Source organism: Euphorbia lathyris, chromosome 8 (assembly GCF_963576675.1).
Source record: "Euphorbia lathyris chromosome 8, ddEupLath1.1, whole genome shotgun sequence".
Lineage (NCBI taxonomy): Eukaryota > Viridiplantae > Streptophyta > Magnoliopsida > Malpighiales > Euphorbiaceae > Euphorbia > Euphorbia lathyris.
This window is the reverse complement of record NC_088917.1, coordinates 27,522,207-27,544,699: the sequence shown is the minus strand read 5'-3', so window position 1 is coordinate 27,544,699 and position 22,493 is coordinate 27,522,207. Positions and strand designations below refer to the sequence as shown.

The window sequence follows — 22,493 nt, the reverse complement described above, 5'->3', positions numbered from 1 at the left end:
CACATTAAGCCTCAAATCTTCCCCTCTAATCTATATAATTCAAACTAATGATAGAATGTGTATTAGGATGTCTAGAACCTACTGTAAAAAAAATCAGCTCGATCGGACCATGCAAATTCCAGATATCTTCAGATTACTAAAGCTATGTAAATTTGGGTGTATGAAGAAGTTGATTTTACTCTTCTAAACCATCCATTTTTTTCAATTCTCCTCTTTCTTATCATTATCCCACATGCACGAATTCAATGTCTTGAATTGTGTAATTTATGTTCCTAATAAGAGAAGATGTCCCTTTTAGTCCCTCTAAACTTTGATTTCTTTTAAAACTTACCATAAACTTTAATTGACACATCATCTTCTTGCTCAAGTGGTCCTAAAAGACACGCTCATTATTTCCAAAGATAACATCACAAGAATTATCTTCTAATAGTTTACCTATGGACATTAAATTACAAGCAAAATCAAGTATCCAACACCAATGCTAATCATGAAGTTCCAGCTGATGTTCATGAAGATGCAGCTCATGTTCAGATGGAGATAGATCCTAATTATCAACAATTCAACCATAACGGCGAGGCTGAGTTTAACCAATATTTTGGCAATAATTATGTTTTTGACCATGTTCATAATGTCAATTACTTTCCTGAATACAAATATCAGCAACATCAACAACAACCGTCATCATTATGCAGTTTTGAAACTTATGTTGACTTAGCTTCGACGAAATATAATTATGTTGACATAGCTGCAGTATATGCTTCTATGAGTCTGCATTCTAATCCTATGCACGACATAGGTGCAGAATATATTCTATTAATCTGCATTCTAATACTATGTACGACATATTTGTCGAATGTACTTCAATGAATCTACATTCTGATCCTATACTTGGAAATATTGGGTATGATTTCGAAGTTCCAAATGGAGAATGGACTATGGTGGAATACCCAGATTATGATGAGTCCTATAAAGATATTGAATACTGATTAATTAGTTTTCTAAGTTAGGATATTAGTTCTTTCAAAAAAAAAAAAAGTTAGGATATTAGTTTTCTAAAGATCTTGAATATTGATTAGATGATTTTCCTTTTAGGATGATTTGCTATTGTTATTATTAATTGCTATGAATTGTGATTAATCTATAAAAAATATTTTGCAGACTCTATAATTTACTTTTTTTATCTTTGTTAATTACTGCATTATTTTGAATAATTGGGTGTGAATTTTATATCGTTGTTATCATTAGATGGTTAATATAAATTTCAGCCTATTATATATATATATATATAAAATAGGCTGAAATTTTGCATGCAAAGACATATATATGTATATTTTTGAACATAGCTGAAACTCATCGGAAAACTAAATCATAAAAACACCATTTAATCATATGCATCATAAAAACTCCCCCCAAAAAAATCAATTTCTGAAAATCATAGAGTGGTATATACATATATATACATAAAAACTCAAAAAGGTAGTTAATAGTTACTTACATTAGCAATAATTGAGAAAATAAACATATTAAGCCTCAAATCTGTCCATCTAATCTGTATAATTCAAACTAATGATAGAATGTGCATTAGGATGTCTAGAACCTACTGTAAAAAATCAGCTTGATCGGACCATGCAAACTCCGCATATCTTCATGTTACTAAAGCTAAGTAAATTTGGCTGTATGAAGAAGTTGATTTCTCTCTTCTAAACAATCCATTTTTTTCAATTCTTATCTTCCTTATCATTATCCTACTTGCACGAATTTAATGTCTTGAATTGTGTGATTTATGTTCCTAATAAGAGAAAATATCCCTTTTAGTCTCTCTAAACTTTAACTTCTTTTAAAACTTACCCTAAACTTTTAATTTTACACTTAAACATGAAATTAGCCTCCAAACTATATCCATAATACCCAATTAACTCTCCAATCAATAAATAAATATAATGTAACCTAATATTAGAGCATAATAACTAAAATTAAGGGCACAGATGTGACAAATCATCTTCTTACTCATGTGGTCCTAAAAGACACACTCATTATTTCCCAAGATAACATCACAAGAATTATCTTCTAATAGTTTACTTATGGACATTAAATTAAAAGCAAAATCAAGTATCCAACACCAATGCTAATCATGAAGTTCCAGCTGATGTTCATAAAGATGTAGTTCATGTTCAGATGGAGATAGATCATAATTATCAACAATTCAACCATAACGGCGAGGCTGAGTTTAACCAATATTTTGGCAATAATTATGTTTTTGACCATGTTCATAATATCAATTACTTTCCTGAATACAGATATCAGCAACATCAACAACAATCGTCATCATCATGCGGTTTTGATCCTTATGTTGACTTAGCTGCGACGGAATATAATTATGGTGACGTAGCTGTAGAATATGCTTCTATGAGTCTGCATTCTAATCCTATGCACGACATAGCTGCGGAATACGTACTGGGTATGATTTCCAAGTTCCAAATGGAGAATGGACTATGGTGGAATATCCAGATGATGATGAGTCCTATAAAGATATTGAATCCTGATTAATTAGTTTTCTAAGTTAGGATATTAGTTTTCTAAAGATCTTGAATACTGATTAGAGGATTTTTCCTTTTAGGATTATTTGCTATTGCTATTATTAATTGCTACGAATTGTGATTAATCTATAAAAAAATATTTTGCAGATTCTATAATTTGCTTTTTTATCTTTGTTAATTACTGCCTTATTTTGAATAGTTGGGTTTGAATTTTATATCGTTGTTATCATTAGATGGTTAATATAAAAAGGAACGTGATAGAGTTAATTATGTATAGTGATGGATATAGGATTCACTTAGAGGGAGTGCTGGATGCAAGAAATTATCTGTTTATGGTATGTTGTTAATTACTGATTGCAATTTGTTATTATTACTAAACAAGAACCAGTTGATACTGAATGAGGAAAAATAAAATAAACAAAAGGCAAAGAAAAGTGAAGCTTGGATATGTTGTGAGGTAAGGAAAAGATTTTAAATATTACTAGATATTGTAGTATAAGTAGTAAAAAATACTAGACATTAGTCAGACAGATATAACCATCTGGTATTAATTGAGATGTGGATTAATCATGTTTATATTTTTTTGTCTTTTCTTTGTTAATAAAAATATTATTACATAAATATAATATCATATTATTTAGAAATAATGATATAAAATGATTTAATATAGAAAATAAACATTGTTACACATATTATTAGAAATATGTTCCTAATTAACATCAATATTTCATCAATAATGTCATTAAAGTAGAAATAACATTTGGCTCAAAAGCTTTTAAGGTCTCAGATGAGACTTTCTTAGATTAGAAGCAATCTATTTTAGGTAGGGTTAAAGACAACACGGATGACGCTAGGAAACTACAGGCCATGCTTAAGCTGGGATCTTGTTATGGACAGCCTGGTTGTTTCGTGTGGAGGATTCATGGTTAACTTTGGTATTTGCAATGTTCTCCTGACCAGATTGTGGGGTATTTATTTTGGTCCCAAGTTGGCTTGGAATAAAAGTTATTGGTAAGTTTTTGAATAAGGTTCAAATCTTACTCTAAGCTTCATGAAGACTACAGTAGATTCTCATCACCTTTTTTCTTAGCTTATTTGACGCTGCTAGAACCTTAGGAATAAGGCTTGGGACATTGGTTTTATCCTTGAGTACTGTGAAGGCAACCACTCTACTGATTTAATAGCGATTTTTTCGTATAATTTTTTTTACTTTAGGTCATCACAAGTGTGGTATCTTTTATCCAATGTATTTTATCTAAAAATTGTATTGACACTATCTCAAGTGAATAGTTCTTTGTTGTTAGTTTTTTGTCTTTTTTTATTGGACTTTAAGCCCTCATGCCTTACAAAAAAAAAGTTCAGATAAACATTTGTTTTAGGATTTTGTCTCTTAAGAGTTTAACAACTCAAAATCGCAACTACAATCCAACATCTTATGTCTTTCTGTTTGGTTCATGAATCTATCTAGAAACTGAAACTAACAAAAATTAAAATTAAGATTAGACATAGATGAAAGATGTAGAAAAAGGAAAAGCAATTAAACTAGTGCTCTTTGAAATCAAAATCAAATCACTACTCTTTATATCTAATGGAAAAACCTTCTAAATGTTGGTATTGAGTACGAGTGTCACAGGGAACAAATTCTAGGTTACTGAGCACATATACTTGCAAGATAATCTAAAATTCAAAGGAAAATTTCACTCATGCACAAAATGGAAACTTAATCGAAGATTTATTTGACATCCATCCAGAACACCTGTAGTGTCAGAAAAAAGGGAAAATAGTGGATTTCGTGGGGGTGAGTCAGGTGCATTGAAATGCACAAGTATGGGGTTTGTAAAGCTAGGAATAGAAAGGAATCACGACATCCACCAGAATAGAGGTCTGCAAACGCTAAACCGAAAATAAGCAATTGCATAACTTAAATCAATTAGAAAAAAAACTAGAGAACTACTTTAGTCAAGACATCCAAAGCACAAAATCAAGAGGTAGATAGAGGACCTAAGAGAATACATGTAAAAATTGACGTGATCGAGAATGTAAAAACTACAAAGAACTGAGAACTCACCCATTTTCATAGGATCCTTTACGAACAGATCCGTGAACCGATTAAACACCAAAAACTGTTGTTAGAAGGTGAAATCAAACCCTTCATAGCCACCTGAGAGCAGTAGAGAAAAAATTCAGTGTTAAAAGAGAGATTTAATAAAATTACATCGCATATCAGTTTCAATTTCAATAGATTTGAAGGGAGTATGAAAAGAAGAAGACGACAGGTTAGCTTCTACATAATTTTGTTGTTGAGAGGAAGAAGTCGATGTAAACAAGGTGAAGGGTTGGATGTGTGGTCCCCAAAAGTATAAATTGTCTTATGGGAAAACAAACCAGAGAGGCAATATCTACTTCCCCATTCATAACCTTTCTCATTGTCTAAGCTCACTGAGAATGACTTATCAGAGAATTCCATGTCTACTCCATCATATTTGGATATGTTAACTGTTAACCAAACAACAAAGGAAATGCTGGTAATAATGAATAAAATTTCTATACATCATGAGTCCCTATGGAAATATATGTGCTCTCACAATAAATCTCAATTCAAATGTTGTTATATATGGTTTATACATTTGCAAATAAAGCAGCATGATGTTTTCTATTAACTTTTTATCCATCATAATAGTCAATCTTTGTATTAACAAATACATTATAAGGATCTTTGAGTCTGTTAACAGTTTACTCCGTCTAGTTTAAAACTATCTATGAATCTTCATATGCAAACAATGGAGCCATAACTACATTTTACAATTGTAGGAGAGGACCAATTTCATTAGGCACTAAAAACATATCAAACATGTTACAAAATTCTTACCAATTTAAGGTGATTACAAGTAGGGATGACAACGGGTAGTGTACCCACGGGTACCCGGCACTATCCGACCCTAATGGGACTACCCGTACCCCCTAGGGTACCCGGTACCCGTTAGGGTAATGGGACGGGTATGGGAATACCCCCTAGGGTACCCGGTACCCGTTACCCGTCATAAAAAAAAATTATATTAATAAATATAATTGTTTTTTAGATATAAGACGTGAAATTTAAACCTCAACCATTTATTTTTCAACAATTGAGTGATACCACTAAGCTACTTTATTCTCATTAATTAAGGTTCAATTTATTCAATTTTTAGATTGATGATTTATTAAATTTATAGTTTGTTAAATTTGTAATATTTTTTTTATTTATTGATTCTTAACGAGTAAGGGTACCCGTGGGTACCCGCGAATTAAATGGAAAGGGTATGGGATGCAAAAAGTATACCCATTAGGGTAATGGGACGGGTACGGGTAATTAAAAAATAAAAGGGTAAGAGTTTGGGAATGTCATTACCCGTGGGTACCCTACCCATTGCCATCCCTAATTACAAGCTTCAAAGATGCCATTTGGTTGATTTTTCGCCACTCCTCTTTGAAAGGGTTCTGATATTGGATTGCATTTACAACATCACTTTCACTATAGAACTCTTTAGCATATGAGCCACCCAAATAAATAGCGTAATGTGTTGAAATGAAAGATCAATGGTGTAAAATTCAGGAACTCAATGCACCAATATCGTAATGATGAGCCTCATTGATGTTTTATGACAAGATAAAATTGGCCACTTCCAATAATCCTACGGATAGAATTAGGTATTATCTAATAATTAAAAGTGCAAATTAGGGCATGTTTTCTTTTAAAAGTTTCACCTCAACAGTACTTGGCAAACTACTACTTCATTAACTACTGCTATAAAGATTATAAATAACAAAATCAACCTACCCATTTTGATCAACAACTACTATTTTTTGTAGAATAGTTCTCTAAATCTCTTTTCTATCTGCATCTGAAAACCTGTTATCATAATGCTTCCTTATATGTACAAGCTCATATTAATTAATGTTAATAAGATGTTTTTTTTAAAAAAGATAATAAAAATGACAATTACGTAATCATTTTGTTCCTATAGAGCTCGGTTGATTTGTGCTAGTACTAGTTTATTCGTTTTGGGAAATAATGCTCTAAACTAATACGATTAGAAAAATAAAAGCATGTACTATATACATAGGGTAATGATCTGGATGGTAATAGGAAGGATGAAGGATTCCCAGGTCGATGTTTTAGCTTCTAATCGCATTCACCAAGAGCATAACATAATATTAATTTGTTCAATTTTCCTCCAAAACACTGGTAAGTTGAACGCATTGGGTAATGGTCCTAGACTAATCAAATTCTAACCTAGAGATTTCAAATACAAATTAAACAAAAATCAACTAACCTTTAGGGATGGACGATGGACGTCGGAGAGGAAAGACATCGGTGACTGGTGGAGGCTGGGTTCTCAGGGCTATTGTTGTCTCTAGCCTTAGTCTCTGGTTGGGTTTTAGGGATTTCTCAGATTTTCTGCTGCTAACAGATAGAAATTGGAAGGAAGAAGGAGTCAGATACTGGATGGAAGGAAGATTCCAATTCAAAACGGCATGAAATCAAACGTAGTTAATATATTTACATATTTACCCCCCACTCATGAATATGTCCCATGTATATTTACATATAAAAGTATAATTAGTTTCTATTCTTCCCCCTATTACATATTAAAAAACAATTGGGAACAATTAGTAAAAGTGTCCCCCGTGTTAATTTCAAAATTATAATAAGGGACAAAAATTCTAAAATGTCCCTAACCATTTGTACCCAATAACCATTTCTTTTGTAATGTATATATAACATATTTCATAACACTAAGCCACTGCATAAGAGACAATAATGGTAACATTACTAGGCAAATGCACAATCCTAGACCTTACAACTACAAATAAAGAGAAATATTTTAGACTGTTGACTACATGATCAATAGCTCTAGAATCAATAATACATTGAAAAGAAATAGTGGCAACATTTTCCTTAATAGAAGCAGTAAAAGAATTTAGTAAACAATGTATTGATATAGCTATACATGTGTGCTCAAAATTAGATTTGAGAGCATGGACAACATTACACTGAGTAGCAATAAAATTCAAAGATCCATCTATTGTAGAAGAATCAAGATGCTGCAAAAGAGGCATAAGCTTTGCATATTGTTCATGAGTAAACCTACAGAAACTTGAGGACCTTGAGAAGGAAAACTAAAAGTTTCACATTATATAATAATATTAACAACATATCTCTTCTTTTTGAAGTTAGGAGGATATCCATGTGTTGAGTATGCCATAATCCTGAGACATCATGTCTAATGGAAATGTTAACCTATAAGACAATAATTTGTTAAGTCGGCTTACTTGTGTAAACTGATTAATAAAGTGTCCAAGCTTAGTGATCTACTCATGTTTGACAAGTTGATGATCTGGTTAAGTGAAGTCATGAAGCAACAAGATACTAATCTGAATATTTTTGGTATATTACTATCATGGGAATGATAACTAACTAAAGACTAGTATGTGCTTTAATTATAATGGTGTTTCATTGGTTACAGACATTCGATGTCAAATCAGGGGCATTAATGTTTATGAAATAGTAAGCTCTGGAATGAGCCATAAGAACACCTTATGGTTTCGATTGTCATAGGTGGTTCTCATCATAATGAAGCTCTACTTGGACAATGTTTTCCATTCCCCTCTATGTATTTGAGACTATCTTTCACTATTTCAGAGTCTATCCGTAAAGTTAGCTTTTCAAAGAATTGCCAATGGATATAAGGAGAATATAACATTCCCGTTTGGAATTATCTATAGAATTGTTTATCTTCCATTTGATTCATTTATTAATATCTCCATGAAGAAATATCATCATCTAGTTAAGAAGCTTTCTTCTTTCAGAAACCTTGAAGAAGACGAACTTTTTATTCTACTAAGAAGAACCGAAGTTCTTGATAATTATCATGCCTTGGTTGGCTCTTCTCATGTTCATCAATTGTGGAATTTCACTTTCATAGGTGATGTTGGTGCCATTTTCCTGAGCTTCAAGCATTTTTAGTCTCATGTTGTTAAAGATCATGTTAGTCAGGACATTGATCTTGTCGTCTTGATCTGTTGGTCTCTCTTGACAAATCAGAACGATAAAGAGTGGGATCACAAGTTATTGCTCGCTCCCTTGCTCTTTAATAATGCTACTTCCTTCCTCTCCGACTGGAAAACTGCCAAAATAAGCAATTTTAATAGCACATAACAACTTCGACGAGATGGACCCCTCATCTTGTTAGTTTGATTAAAATTAATGTGGATGGAGCTGTTTTTCAAAACTTGGGATGTGCTGGTTTTGGCTTTGTGGTTCGCAATTATAATGGGTACTTCCTTACTGGTGGTAATGGTGTCTTATCCTATAAATTATATCATTTCCTCATCGAAGCTCTACTTTGTCGTGAAGCCTTAAGTTGGTTAAAGGCTCGAGGTTGGAAGGATATTCACTTGGAATCAGATTCACAATTGTTAGTCTATACCTTGAAGTGTGATACAACATGTAATTCGATTCTTGATGTTATAGTATGTGATTGTAATTCTTATTGAAGGATATAGGAAGTTGTAGTGTCAATTTCGTCTGTAGGTCAATGAACCAAACGGCTCATGTGTTTGCCCGAGTAGTGGCTTCTTTGTCTGATCATGGAGAATGCATTTCTCACCCTTCCATTTTTGCTTGTAATGCTCTTTTAGTTGATGCTTAATATATATCTCTTTTGTGTCAAAAAAAAAAAAAAGAAGAGAGAGACACAAATAGGAAAAAAAATAAAAACATAATTTAATATTTTAAATATATAAACATACATTTTTAATATTAACGAGACAAATAAAAAGTTGAATATTTTGGTAAAAATAATATCACATCATATTTTTTAATGGTCAACCTTTTATAATAGGTCATGTGTATTTTAGTGTTAGGTCGCCACTAGGTTTAAGTATTTTTAAGTACAAAATTGAAATTCGGACTATCAAAGTGTATGACACGTTAAAGTTCATATACTAATTTACCCATAACATTGGCAGCTAAGAGCAATTTTACCTCTAATGTTGGTAAATTGGGTCAATTTTAGATATGATTCATCAAATTATCTTCTCGATCATGAATATTGTCATCTACACTTCACAAAAACACATGATTAGACATTAAAAAAATTTAAAAATATATTGTCCATTCTACAATTTGGACAAAAAAAAAATTCAAAAAATTTCATCGAATTTATAAATATTAACCTCATATTCTATTATTAAATCACAATAGAATTGGTGCAGAATAAGAAACAAAATATCTAATGTCTTAAATTGACTCAACTTGCTAATATTTGAGGTAAAATTATTCTTAACTATCAATGTTATGAGTAAAATTGCATAATTTTAAATGTTAGAGGTAAAATTGTCCATCACTGTAAATGTTAGAGTATTTTTAAACCTTATTCTTTTTAATATAAAAGCCTATTATCATTGACCAATCAAAAAAATTAATATGTCATGCAATTATAAGAGTAAAGATATAAAGTAGAAAAAAACTAAAAAAGTAACACTATAAGTATTTGCCTTTTAGAATAGCTATTCTATTCCATTCCATTTCATTCCGCGAACCAAACTACACCTAAGAGTTGAGAGATAATGAGCCGTTTTAGATGTAAATTGCTTATCAGTTTTTATGTTAAAAAATGTAAAATTCAGTTATTTTACGTTACGTTTTAAAAGTTTTAGTACTATAATGTTAAAATTAGCAAATTTCAGTGACTATAACTGTAATTTACCATTTGTTTATATGGAAGAAAGAAGCCCAACCCGCTAGGGTAGATCTGTGGGGCCTATGGTGGCGGAGAAGATGAGACCGGACGACCACCACCACCACCAATTCGGACTGTTATCTGTTATCGGCTCATCAGTAGTTTATTTATTAAATAAAATATACAATGGAAAGTCTTGTTCCTAATTTTCACTCTTCTTCGTTAAATTCGAAAATAACCTCATTTCCTACCTTTTCTCCTACTCCGTCGCGCTTCATTTCTTTTCGCCGTCCGACCTCCACCAAGATAGCACTGAGGATGGCTCACTCCGATCAAAACGCAGGTGAACCTCTACATTCTCTCGAGCATTTATGCTTTGCTACTCGAATTCTTCCTTTAATTGCCCTATTATTTGCTGTTAATTCCTCTGATTTGTCGCGTTGAATTCAACATACTCTTACTAAACAAATGGATTTTTGCTGTATATGATTTTCGATGAAACAAGCGATGTTCACTTTTAATACTGGATGAGCTTGTTTAACTTTTGACTCTCTTTTTTTGATTGGCAAGTGACATTTGGGGTAAGAAAGCAGGTTATAAGTAGAAATTGTTTCAAATCTGCTGTTTTATGGTAGTTTTTTTATAGTGTTGATTTAGTAGTGCAGTGATAACACTTCAAATTGCCTAATTTGTTTACAATTGGCACTTGTGTTGTGTGGTTTTAGTTGTTCAGCAGCAGAAAGTCATTATACCAAACAAGTATGGTGAAAAACTTGTGGGCTTGTTACATGATACTGGATCAAAGGAGATTGTTGTCTTATGCCATGGTTTTTGTTCCTCAAAGGTTTGAATTGTTTATTCTCGTTTCCTCTCTATTGCACGTCTATTTTGAGCATATATATCAATGTTATAGTGTAATTTATGTGCGGTTTCCTACCTACAGGACCAGGAAACTATGAAGAACCTTGCCTTTGCATTAGAAAATGATGGAATCAGTGCTTTCCGTTTTGACTTTTCTGGAAATGGGTAGGCTATTAGTTGATATATGCTGGTTTTTCATATTGCACGGTTTTGTAATGTATGCCTAGTTTTTGCTTCTTTTTTTTTTTACTATTTGCTCTAGTATCAAGGTTCATGAAATGCATCGCATTGCAAGTTACATTGTTATGTATTTGTTGATTTAGTGTTCATCTTATAACAATCCTTTGGTCAAATACTTAAAGATAAATCTGGTTTGAAGTAAGATGACGCAGTTTTAGTAAATGTGCAGAATTTCCTAATGTGTATATATGCCTTTGGCCATGGTGATTGAGTTTCACATACCCAAGCATTTGAATCAGGACTGTATTGATATACAGAACCTGTTTTTGGAGATAAAATTATCTTATATGTTATTGTTTACCATGTATTTGACGCACTTCGTTATCCCAATCGTAGAAAAATTAGTTATTAATATAAATCTTGTGACGTTTGACCATATTCATTTGTTCTGTGTTGGTTATCTTTCCAGTGAAAGTGAAGGTTCATTTTCATATGCTAATTATTGGAGGGAGGCTGATGATTTACGCTCTGTAATCGATCACTTCTCTGGTGCAAACCGTGTCATAAGTGCAATCCTCGGGCATAGTAAAGGTGCGTGTGATCATTCTAAAAGTTCGAACTTGACGTATTTGTGTCAGCATTGAGTCTGCAGAACTTATACAGCAAAATTTGAGGTGAGCCTATTTGATGTTTTCGATCCAATTCCATAACCAGACCATACACATACACTAATTTAGAATGGGGCAGGTGGCTGAATTTTCCGTTTGTAGAATTAATGCTCGTTTCTAGATAGAGCGCAAAACAACTGAGAAAAGCATTTACCCTATGCATATCACTGAACTTGTACTTTTCACCTGGACATATTGAGTTCTCTTTCTTCATTAAGTTGGTATGCATGTAGACCATGGATTAAAGATTCTGGTTTTTATTATGGTGACTAGTTGAACCTGGTTATTCATTTATCGCAATATTTTACCAGTTTAGTAGGGATAATGGGATATGTTTTTAAGAGTCAAACTATGTAAGGAACCTAAAAATAGAACGGTCTTCTGCTCTTTTATTTTACAATTTATTATTGAATACTACTCAGCATCTATATCTCAAACTTTGTGACACATCCAAGCAGAACCCAAAAGCTGCACAACTTGAGAGCCATGGAACAACATCTGCCAAGTTATTTCCTGATATTTTAGTCATTCTAAACTGACCTTATAAGTTGTGGTGAAGCTCTTAGCCTGTTGGTTGAGAGCTTACCTATGACTGTAGAGGTCATGAGTTTGAATCACATGGGTGGGGTGAGTTGGAGGTTTTTTCTTTCTCTTTAATGCAATCTTCCTTTGTTTAATGTAAGTACATTGCGCACAACTTTTTTTTTTTAAAAAAACTGACCTTATAAGTTTAAACTAGGGAATAGGCATTATTGCACGAGTGATCAGTTTGGAATTGAAGATTTATAGTTTAGAATTGGTAGCATAATTTATATCATTGCTTCTGGTCAATACTCGTTAGCAAAGTGCAGCTTCCATTAATTTTCAGCTATGATAGTTTCAAGTGGCATAATTTTTGTCCGCTTCATGAAAATTATTGCTGAAAATAAAATCACAGGAGGCGATGTGGTGGTCCTTTATGCTTCCAAGTATCATGATATCGGTGCAGTAGTCAATGTTTCTGGTCGCTATGATCTTAGTAAAGGGATTGAGGAGCGGCTTGGAAAAGGCTTCATGGAAAAGATTAAGCAAGATGGATTCATTGATGTTAAGAACAAAGCAGGTGACTTTTTGTTGCCTGTCTCTATTTCCCAGTTATACTCAAAGGTTATCAGTACTTGTCTGACTTTTTTCATACTGTAGGAAATGTTATTTATCGCGTAACGCTAGAGAGTTTGATGGATCGCCTGAATACAGATATGCACAAGGCATCCATTGAGATTGATAAGGACTGCAGGTGAGTAGTAAAACCCAAATTCTTATTTACGGTTTACAGTTTTGTAACTTGTATTGTTGCTTAAATGAGAAATGTGAAAAGGGTTATGCTTCTTATGTAATGATACTGCATATACAGGGTGTTGACAATCCATGGATCTGCAGATGAGATTATTCCTGTGGAGGATGGAATAGAGTTTTCGAAGATGATTACTAATCACGAGTTACAAATCATAGAGGGAGCTAATCATTCATACACTCAACACCAAACTGAGTTAGCATCTGTTGTTCTGAACTTCATTAAGGAAATCTTGGGGAAGGACAAGGATACCTCCAAGTAGGTTCTTCTTTGCAAAAAGATGACTTCATTCATACATTTTGACATTTTTCCTTGTATTAGAAAATTCCCAACATTTTTTATGGGAAATACTTTAAGCTGTGATTGGTGACAACATGTATTTTCCTACTTTAGTAGAACCTGGTCATCTATATATTTCTGCTGGTTGCAAGGTAAAATATAGAAACTACGGTCTGAAATAACTGTACGCCAAGGTGAAGACCCTAAACGCGAAAGAGTAGTCACATAAGAGATAAAACATAGTAAATCACTTGTCAATCAATGTCAATAGCATTATCTCTCTGATTATCCATCAACCAAATCAGACCCGCACGAAGCCCTAAACGTTCAGCAATCACCCGTCCAAGCAACCAAGAACCATCAGTATAGACACTGGAGGAGGTATCCATTGATTCGGCAGAGAGTTTTGTAGCAGAAGCTGATTGAGAAAAGGCAATGTGTGATGCAGCAAATGAAGCATGTTGTTGTTGGTACAAGGAGCGATTGAGAAAGAAACCGTCTTCACTCCATGGTAAACCTGAAAGCCCGATTCAACGACATTCAACCATACTTTATGGTTTCTAGCATTCCATATTCCCACAAAGCCATCAATGCCTCTTGTTTGGGGATGAAAGCTTCTCAGTGAGTAGAAACACCCTTAAGATTCCAGACTGACCGAGCAAATGGACATCTTAAAAAAAGATGTATTAAATCCTCTACAGACGAGTAGCATGTCGGACAAATTAAATCCTCGCAGACTTAAAGCAAGTCATGTCAAGACTGAACTGTTACAAAATCATCAAATGAATGATTTAATTTACAATGGCATTTGTTGAGACCAAAATAACAGCCAAGGAAAATTTACAGCTTCAGCAACTACAAGGCTTGAAGGATTCGTAGAGTGTAATGAATTAATCTTTTGTGGCAATTTTATTATGTTTCCTTTTCTTGGTAGAGAATTCATTATTATGGCATTTGTGACATTTTTTCACAATTAACCCTCGAATGACGAGTCCTCAAAATGAAAGCATAATAGATGAGGTCACATTCATTCAAGGTCCGTGTGAACACTACTCGATCACTACTCATATCGCATTAATGGGAGTATTGCACAAATGCAACCTCCAATTATACTGGTTCATTCACCCACTCTATTGACAAAAATCGGTGCAACATTTCCATCCCATAACGGAATTATCAAATTCAGTATTCTCTAGAGATCATTTATATCCTGTTAGATGAAACACAGAACATAACATGTTCTAGTTTTCTCAGAATCTTATCTGTTGCTACTGTCGTTCACTGATATCTTCTCGCCGCTTTCTGTTTCCTCCTCCTGAAATGAAAACGAAAAGAATTTCAAAAAATCTTCAATATTATAAGTCTCAAATATCTGGATAGTGTCGACGTTACGAAAGAAATAATGCGACATACTAATTCAGACTTCATCAGCTCAATTCTTTCTTGTAAGTCTGAGATATGATGCTTCAGTGCCTGGAAGAGGAACAAATTAGATGATAACACACAACATTTTGCATAAATGTCATCAATAGTGTATTGTAAAATACCTCCCGTCTCTGAAGTTCAATTGACCTGGCTAATGCCTGCCGTTTAGTCAATAAATTTGCAGGCCTCATTTCATTAGGCCGTTGATAATTCTTTCCGCGATAGATTATAATAGCGTAACCTTTGCTTGTTTTCTCTACAGATACTAATATTCCACCACTTTCTGTCTCCAAAGAAGTCGCGATATGCTTCACTTGTGGAAGACTTTTTCTACTCACCATTACCTTTACTATTTCACGGTATTTCCAGTGCAAGTGCATGTTCTCTATCGTACCATCATACACGCCTCTCCTTCCTGCGACAAAGTAAGAAACATGTATGATTATTTGAATCACAATCATTGATTCCGGGACTGAAACTGTTGTTCTTACCTAGAAGGAGGTAGGGTTTCATACTCAGACCAATCTTGCGGAACAAGAACCTTTCCTCATTACTAATGGTTTCCAAATCGCTTGGGAGTCCTGATGGTTCCATATGTTGCTGTACCTTCGCTAACCCTTTCTCCGCCTTTGTCATTTTTCCTTTTGCCTAAGATGATTTGAAGTTAGGCAAAAAATTATTAACTGTAACGGCTACTAAAGATTTAAACTAGTACTTTTAACTTACAAGAGCCAATCTATTCTGAAGATTTCTTATTAATGAAGCACGCCTAGCTAAAGAAGCTTCTCTCCTCATTTTATCTACTTCTTCACTGCCATGTTGAATACTCCATCTAGTGGTTGCAGCCATAGTTTCGGTAAGAGTTCCAGCAACCAATGGACCTTCAGATTGAGAAGTTTTCTCATGTGAGCTGATAAAAGTCAAGGCCTTTTTCCGGGCTTGTTCTTCCTCATCTTGTTTAAGATAAGTTAGTTTCTTCCTTTCTCTCAGATTTCCCATAATAGCAGGCGGCAAGAAGTCATTTCCCCGATAAAATACGATAAACTCCTTGTTTCGAGAAAGTAATGTTCCTCCAGTCAATACCTGTGAGCAAGAAATGCTACTGTTATCGACTTCTCATCAGGGTTAAAACAATTATTACTAGCGATAACGAACTATTGATTTTCGTGTCTCACCCTGAGTTCCTCTGCCATTCTCTCGTTACGTGTATTCAGCACACCACGTTTTATGGCTATCTTTGCAATTGCAGTTTTCTCCCATAGTTTTACCATAGCCATTGCAAGACCTTGCAGTTCTCGGTTCCTCCCTACAACGTCAATTGGATACAGAATTTTATACGAGAAACACACTTGTGAATATGAATATAATCAGGGTATGCTCCATAAACGTACCAAGGGCAAAATGAGGAGGCATTGTTCTTGCGACCCTGCGGAAAATAGTCATTTCCTTGTTAGTTAAACAATGTCTGACCCCATGCGGAAGAAGTCTCAAAGGAGGTTTATATTCTGGATTGATTCCAGGAAGCAAATCTGCATCAATGGGAAATGGCTCACGGCCGCACCAGTCTGTAAACCTTGGACCTAGCTCATCCAACAATTGATTGAGTTCACTGAATTCTGTGAATTCTTCTTTAGATAGATCCTTTAAATACTTTGCACAATCGGGGATAATCGGTTCTATAGTTCCGATGGAGTCTTTTACTCCTCGATTACTTGCAACTTGCTTTGGATGTGAAAAAGAATCCTTACTAGCCACATTCTGCTCGGAAAATGATTGCACACATTGAAGTTTGTAACTTAATCCTCTGTATAATACTACGGAACTTCCCGATCTCCATATAACCAAACCTCCAGTTCTACTCTGACAGATAAAAAGTATATAATTAGTATGAAGTGGTAGCATCTCTAACACAAGTACCAGACTTAGGGGTGACAATTTCTGACACGATAACACGACGATTGACATGAGTTGAATCACACAAGTATCATATATAATCATATGGAACATATAAATAACATAACACGATTTTGATACGGTAAACCTGAATAATGAATTTAAGTAGGCATTTGAATGACAAGAAATTTAGAAATACTGACCTCCAACATCTCATGTGTCCTTTTCATGTTACTTGAAAAAGGTTCTTCAAACTTCAACTTCACTACCTCTTCCAACCTCCATTTCTTATGAATTGTATCCACCAAATCCTGTGTGATTCCTGCAGCCCCAACTTTGCTCCTCTCAAACATCCTCAACGAAACATTCCTCAGCCTCTTCAATTCATGTTCAGGCAATATTTTGTCTGCCAAGTCTCTGTCGCTCTTCTTCATCCCCAAATCTCTTACCACATTATCCACCTTCTTCTCTCTTTTCCAGGGCAATTGAATTGAACTGCCATTCTTATCATCAGAAACCACAATGCTTCTGTGCTCTCTCTTGTTCAACGAAACAGCACCCCTGGAATCTCCAACTCTTGCTGTTTCCTTATCCCTCAGTAACTTAACTGGAACAGCACCAAATTTGACATTTTCATCTATAAATTTGACATTATAATTCAATTCCTTATCTGGGTTTTCTGTATCATCATTGACATGTAAGACATTATCCTTTTCCCCAAATTTGGTATTGAAATTAACTTCCTTCTCTAATTTTTTTGCTTTATCAACAACGGCATATCCAGCATTTTCCTCATTCAAATCAACATTTTCCCTATTCTTAGACTGAGAACCAAAATTGGCTATTCTAGGTTTCGTTCCATGAATCCAAGGAGGTCTACTTACAGGATTAGAGACTCTAGTACTCACAGGATCATCATCAACGGTTGGGGTCGCATCAACCATCCGAGAATTTTGTCGCCTTTCTATATCTTCCTCTTCTTTTTCCTCTTGCTGTTGAAGCAGCTTTCGTTCTTCCCATGGAAATTTCTCTCTTGTTGAAGGGACTTTGAGAGACCATTTATGACGAATTTGTTCAGAAAAGTTAGGGCGGGGTTTTCTGGTAGTCTTCGCCGCATTAACTTGAATTGAGCGACCAGAAGAACAAGATATTGTAAAATTCGAAGCTATACATGCAGAAGAATGTTTTGTTTGGAGAAGAAGAGGGTACAGGGATAAATTGGAAGTAGGGAGCAAGAGCGCCATATCCATGGCTTACCAATTACGATGCTGTAACATTATTGCTTCTATGCTTGCGAGCAGCAAGCAACACCATTTATACCAGGCCCATTAAGAATTATTCGAAACTGAAAGTAAGAGCCTTTCTGATCCAATGGGCCCAACACTCAGGCCCATTTAGAGTTTACCATCTCATTTCAAGTTCACAAATTAGGCCCATAAATTCATATATCTGTGCTTTTTACATTTGTGTTTTAGCTAGCAATGCATCGTGAATGTAGTTACCCATGAGGCTCATCAAACACCCACCAATCCAATTAAGGCTTTATGCATATACTGGGAGTCAAACTCGAGATCTAGTTTAAGCGATTATGTATATATCCAAAATATAATTAATACGAATATATGTAGAACTATACATAACATATAAAATTTTGATTAATTTTAAGTTAAAAATATTTTTAAAAATCAATTTTTTAAAAGTTGCTTCTTTTTTTTTGTAGGGAAAAGAATGAAAAAACAAAACACCACAACAAGTTAGCCCGGGATTAGCCTAGAAAAGCTAACTCCCACATTATTTTCAGAAAGAAAAGACAAAAGGAAATTAGGGAGAGACAAGAAAATCGAGACGCCCAAAGCCTTCATAGCCTTCTGTAGCAAGCCGATCTGCCATCCGATTCTGCTCTCTGTAAACATGGCAGAAGTTGATACTATCGAAAGAGGAGCAAATCCTTCTAATTGCCTAGACTAAATTCTGGCTCCCTAAGCACATAACCCTTTTATCAGAAATTAAATTGACTGCTTCGAGATTGTCTGACTCCACGAGCAGCTTCCTAATCCCCAGACCCTCTGTCATCCTAAGCCCAGAAAAGATACCCAAGAGCTCAGCAATAAACGAAGAGCCCAAGCCCAAATTCTGAGCAAAACCAGACAACCAAGCACCTCCAACATCTCTTAAAACACCACCGGCAGCAATTCTTCCATTCTCTTTACACGACCCATCGGTATTCAACTTCACTATCCCTCACCAGGTCTATCCCAGCCTATTTGAATTTTTATTTTTTTTATAATATTTAAATAAATGTATATTAATTTTAAAATGAATAATTATAGATTAAATATTTTTTTATAAAAGAATTACTTATAGTTTTTTTAAGAGAAAAAATAATTATAGTTAACTATGGAAATAATAAAGAGGAAATTACATAAAAAAAATTAAGTTTTTGAATTTTATTTTAGGCCTAATACTCCTCTAACCCCCTTAATTTGTTCAAATTGGCCATTTTACCCCCTCAACTTATCGAATGTCCTATTTGCCCCCTTAACTCCATAAAAGTGGTATTTCTCACCCCCTCAACTTGTCCATTTATCCCCCCCCCCCCTCCCCGCTCATAGAATATCCTATTTACCCCATTAACTCTATAAAAGTGGTATTTCTCACCCCCCAACTTGTCCATTTACCCCCTCTCCAACTCATAGAATGTCCTATTTACACCCTTAACTCCATAAAAGTGGTATTTCTCACCTCTTACAATCCGTCATCGAGGCCTAAATTGATACATTTTTTAAACGTTAAACCTATATTGGTGCTATTTTGTACGTGGAACCTAAATTGATAGTTTTTCAAAATCATAGACCTATTTTGGTACCTTTTCCCGACATATAATGTCTTTAACTTGTTTATATTAATGTTCTTGTTTTTTTATCAAAAAAAAATGTTCTTGTTATTTGTATATTTTATTTATTCTTTCTCTTTTCAACTTTTTTTGCTAGTTAAATTTTGATTATCTAATTATTGTAAAATAATATTATTATAATAAACACATGAAGGATCAATATAATTATAATATTAAAACAAGATAAAAAGTTGATATTAAAAACATATATTTTCAAACTCATTTGAATAAGTGCTATTAATTTTGCACTATAAATGGGTAAGAAATACCACTTTTATGGAGTTAATGGGATAAATATGATCATAAGGGGTGAGAAATGACACTTTTATGAAGTTAAGGGGGTAAATAAGACATTCGATGAGGTGAGGATGAGTAAAATGACTAATTTGGACAAGTTAAGGGGGTGGAAAATACCATTTCTATGGAGTTAAAGGGGTAAATATGACATTCAATGAGTTGGAAGGGTAAAATGACCAATTTGAATAAGTTAAGGGAGCTGGAGGAACATTAGGCCTTTATTTTATATTTAACTAACTCATATGTATTTTATTATTTCATATTTTTTTCTTTAAAATATACCAGAATTTCATATTTTTAATTTTAGTTTTATCAATTTTAGTTACTGAGTTTATTTTAAAAAAAAAATTAGTAAATTCTGATAATTTTAATAGTGAAATAATTAGAATATTTTTTTTAAGTATTGGACCCTTATAAATATTTAACTTATTCATAAGTATGGACACAAATTTAATTGGATTGTTAAGTATCTTCGCTCCTTAGCCAGCAGATTCAGGCCCAAGGGACGGGCCTGTATTAGGTCATAAAGGGTGTCCAACTCTAATGTTTATGAATGAATATGATTTTTTTTTTTTAAGTCGAGCACAATGCACTTACATTAAACAACGGAAAATTATATGAAAGACAAAAACAAAACCCTCGACCCACTCCACCTATATGATTCGAACCCATGACCTCTAGGGTCATAGGTAAAATCGGTGCGTTTTCTAGAATTATCGGTTTATTATCTTGTCTTTCCTTCATATCCGATGCCGTTTATGGTCGGGTATGACAATATATTGTTTAGTTAATTATTTTTATAACTTTTTAGACCCTAAAATATATAGTATAGACTCAAATTATTGACGTGGTATAAAATTATTGATTAACAAGATCTCAAATTATTGACTCGGCGCATGAATAATGTGATATATCAGACGTGTAGTAAATGAACGGAAGAATTCGAACCGCAAACTTGTATTACTGGTCATATTGTTCCCATGTCAAAGTTATTCAGGAGAAATAACGATTAACCACGATCTAAAAACAAAATCTAGAGAGAGAGCAGAGGGGAGGGAGAGGACACGGGAGGCAAAGGTGATTCCTCAAAGAGAGCGAGAAAAGAATTTGTTCTCTTAATTCTTATCTATTTTTTTATGTCTAACTTGGGGCCTTTTATATAGACTAAGGCTTCCATATTCTATAAAAACAATATTAATCATCGATCAACTAGTATTGTAACTTCCTTATTAGATTAGTATTCTCATCAAATAATTACTAAATTGGATAGGATTAATGCAGATACGATTCATAATTATCTAATAATACAATAGATAAAACCCAAATCTGAATTACTACTGGCGGATAATTCTTACACTAATATAACGTCACTTTTAATGTTGACCACGTCAAACTGCGCAATGGTCAAGGTTTGTATAAAATGCTAATCGTTGGTCGGACGGATATGACCCTCGAAGATTAATCGGATTTTTATTTTTGTATTTTGTTTATTTGTTAATGAATAAAGTATTATATAAATGAAATTAATATATGTATTATACTATTTAAAAATAATAATATAAAATTATTTATTATAGAGAATATGTATAATTATAATATATATTTTTAAAATGTGTGAGCATGAATAACAATATCATTGAAACAACTCATACAGGTAATAATATAATTCACCAAAAAAATGTTTTTAAAATCTTAAACAATATAAAACAAGTAAAAAATGTAATAAAAAAATATTAGAAAGTAATAAACATAATTCACTGATAAACATACAACAATGTTCAAAGGTAAATTATAAATAAAGAAAAATAAAAGTAAAATAAAACATTTTGTTCGAATCACGGTCTAGGCAGCATCTAGGCAATCTAAGAACCTTGGGCAGAGCCCAAGCGGCCAAAAAATGCATAAAGGGACTAATGATAGAAGATGATAAGTTTTTGATTTCGAGCACTTAGGCTGGACCTTGGAGGTTCAGACAGTCTTTTTTTTAAACACTGAAAATGGTGATCTCAAAATGAAAAACATTAAAGTTGTTTAGAACCTTATTTCTTAGTGAACCATCTTTAATTTCTCAAATCAAAATTTTTAGACATTTCTCTCTAAAACACCGTTTTCTATCTACTAACAAAACAATACCTAAATGACTTCAAAACAATTGGAGTGATCATATTGATCAATGTTAAAAGGTAATAAAGTGTAAAGTTCAAGAACCATAATATTTGAGTTTGAAGTCTGCTCCTCATCTTCTTCCTTTCCAATCTTCTCTGTTTTTTACTTTTTTCTTCTCATTATCTGTCCAAATTTCATCATCTGTTGTGTTTCAAATTGTCATCTTTTGAAGATCTACTTTGAGTAGGAAGAAGGAAGGAAGTTTGTCTTCCTTCTTTCTACCCTACTGGGTTAGAT

General features: G+C 33.6%; 2 protein-coding genes across 2 annotated transcripts; one reads left to right on the top strand and one right to left on the bottom strand.

Moving 5' to 3' along the window:
- Nucleotides 1-10,418: 10,418 nt before the first annotated feature.
- Nucleotides 10,419-13,717, top strand: LOC136202281 (uncharacterized). Its single transcript, XM_065992795.1, has 7 exons — nt 10,419-10,604; nt 10,987-11,105; nt 11,205-11,287; nt 11,772-11,893; nt 12,908-13,072; nt 13,153-13,246; nt 13,364-13,717. Exons 1-7 carry the CDS (start codon nt 10,448-10,450, stop codon nt 13,563-13,565), a joined length of 942 nt encoding a protein of 313 aa, XP_065848867.1. The 5' UTR covers nt 10,419-10,447; the 3' UTR covers nt 13,566-13,717.
- Nucleotides 13,718-13,728: 11 nt separating this feature from the next.
- LOC136202280 (CRM-domain containing factor CFM3, chloroplastic/mitochondrial) lies at nt 13,729-18,174 on the bottom strand. Its single transcript, XM_065992794.1, has 8 exons — nt 17,104-18,174; nt 16,399-16,867; nt 16,183-16,313; nt 15,734-16,090; nt 15,499-15,655; nt 15,130-15,422; nt 14,996-15,055; nt 13,729-14,897 (listed from the first exon to the last, which is right to left on the bottom strand). The coding sequence occupies exons 1-8, from the start codon at nt 18,148-18,150 to the stop codon at nt 14,841-14,843; spliced, it is 2,571 nt and encodes an 856-aa protein (XP_065848866.1). The 5' UTR covers nt 18,151-18,174; the 3' UTR covers nt 13,729-14,840.
- Nucleotides 18,175-22,493: the final 4,319 nt, after the last annotated feature.

Excerpts from the sequence above, each read along its gene's own strand:
- LOC136202280 (XM_065992794.1), bottom strand. The coding sequence starts at position 18,150 with ATGGATATGGCGCTCTTGCTCCCTACTTCCAATTTATCCCTGTACCCT. Across the intron at positions 16,091-16,182 it reads GAATGGCAGAGGAACTCAGG|GTATTGACTGGAGGAACATT; the intron begins GTGAGACACGAA and ends TCTTGCTCACAG. Across the intron at positions 15,056-15,129 it reads TTGAACTTCAGAGACGGGAG|GCACTGAAGCATCATATCTC; the intron begins GTATTTTACAAT and ends TTCCTCTTCCAG.
- LOC136202281 (XM_065992795.1), top strand. The coding sequence starts at position 10,448 with ATGGAAAGTCTTGTTCCTAATTTTCACTCTTCTTCGTTAAATTCGAAA. Across the intron at positions 11,106-11,204 it reads ATGGTTTTTGTTCCTCAAAG|GACCAGGAAACTATGAAGAA; the intron begins GTTTGAATTGTT and ends TCCTACCTACAG. Across the intron at positions 13,073-13,152 it reads TGATGTTAAGAACAAAGCAG|GAAATGTTATTTATCGCGTA; the intron begins GTGACTTTTTGT and ends TTCATACTGTAG.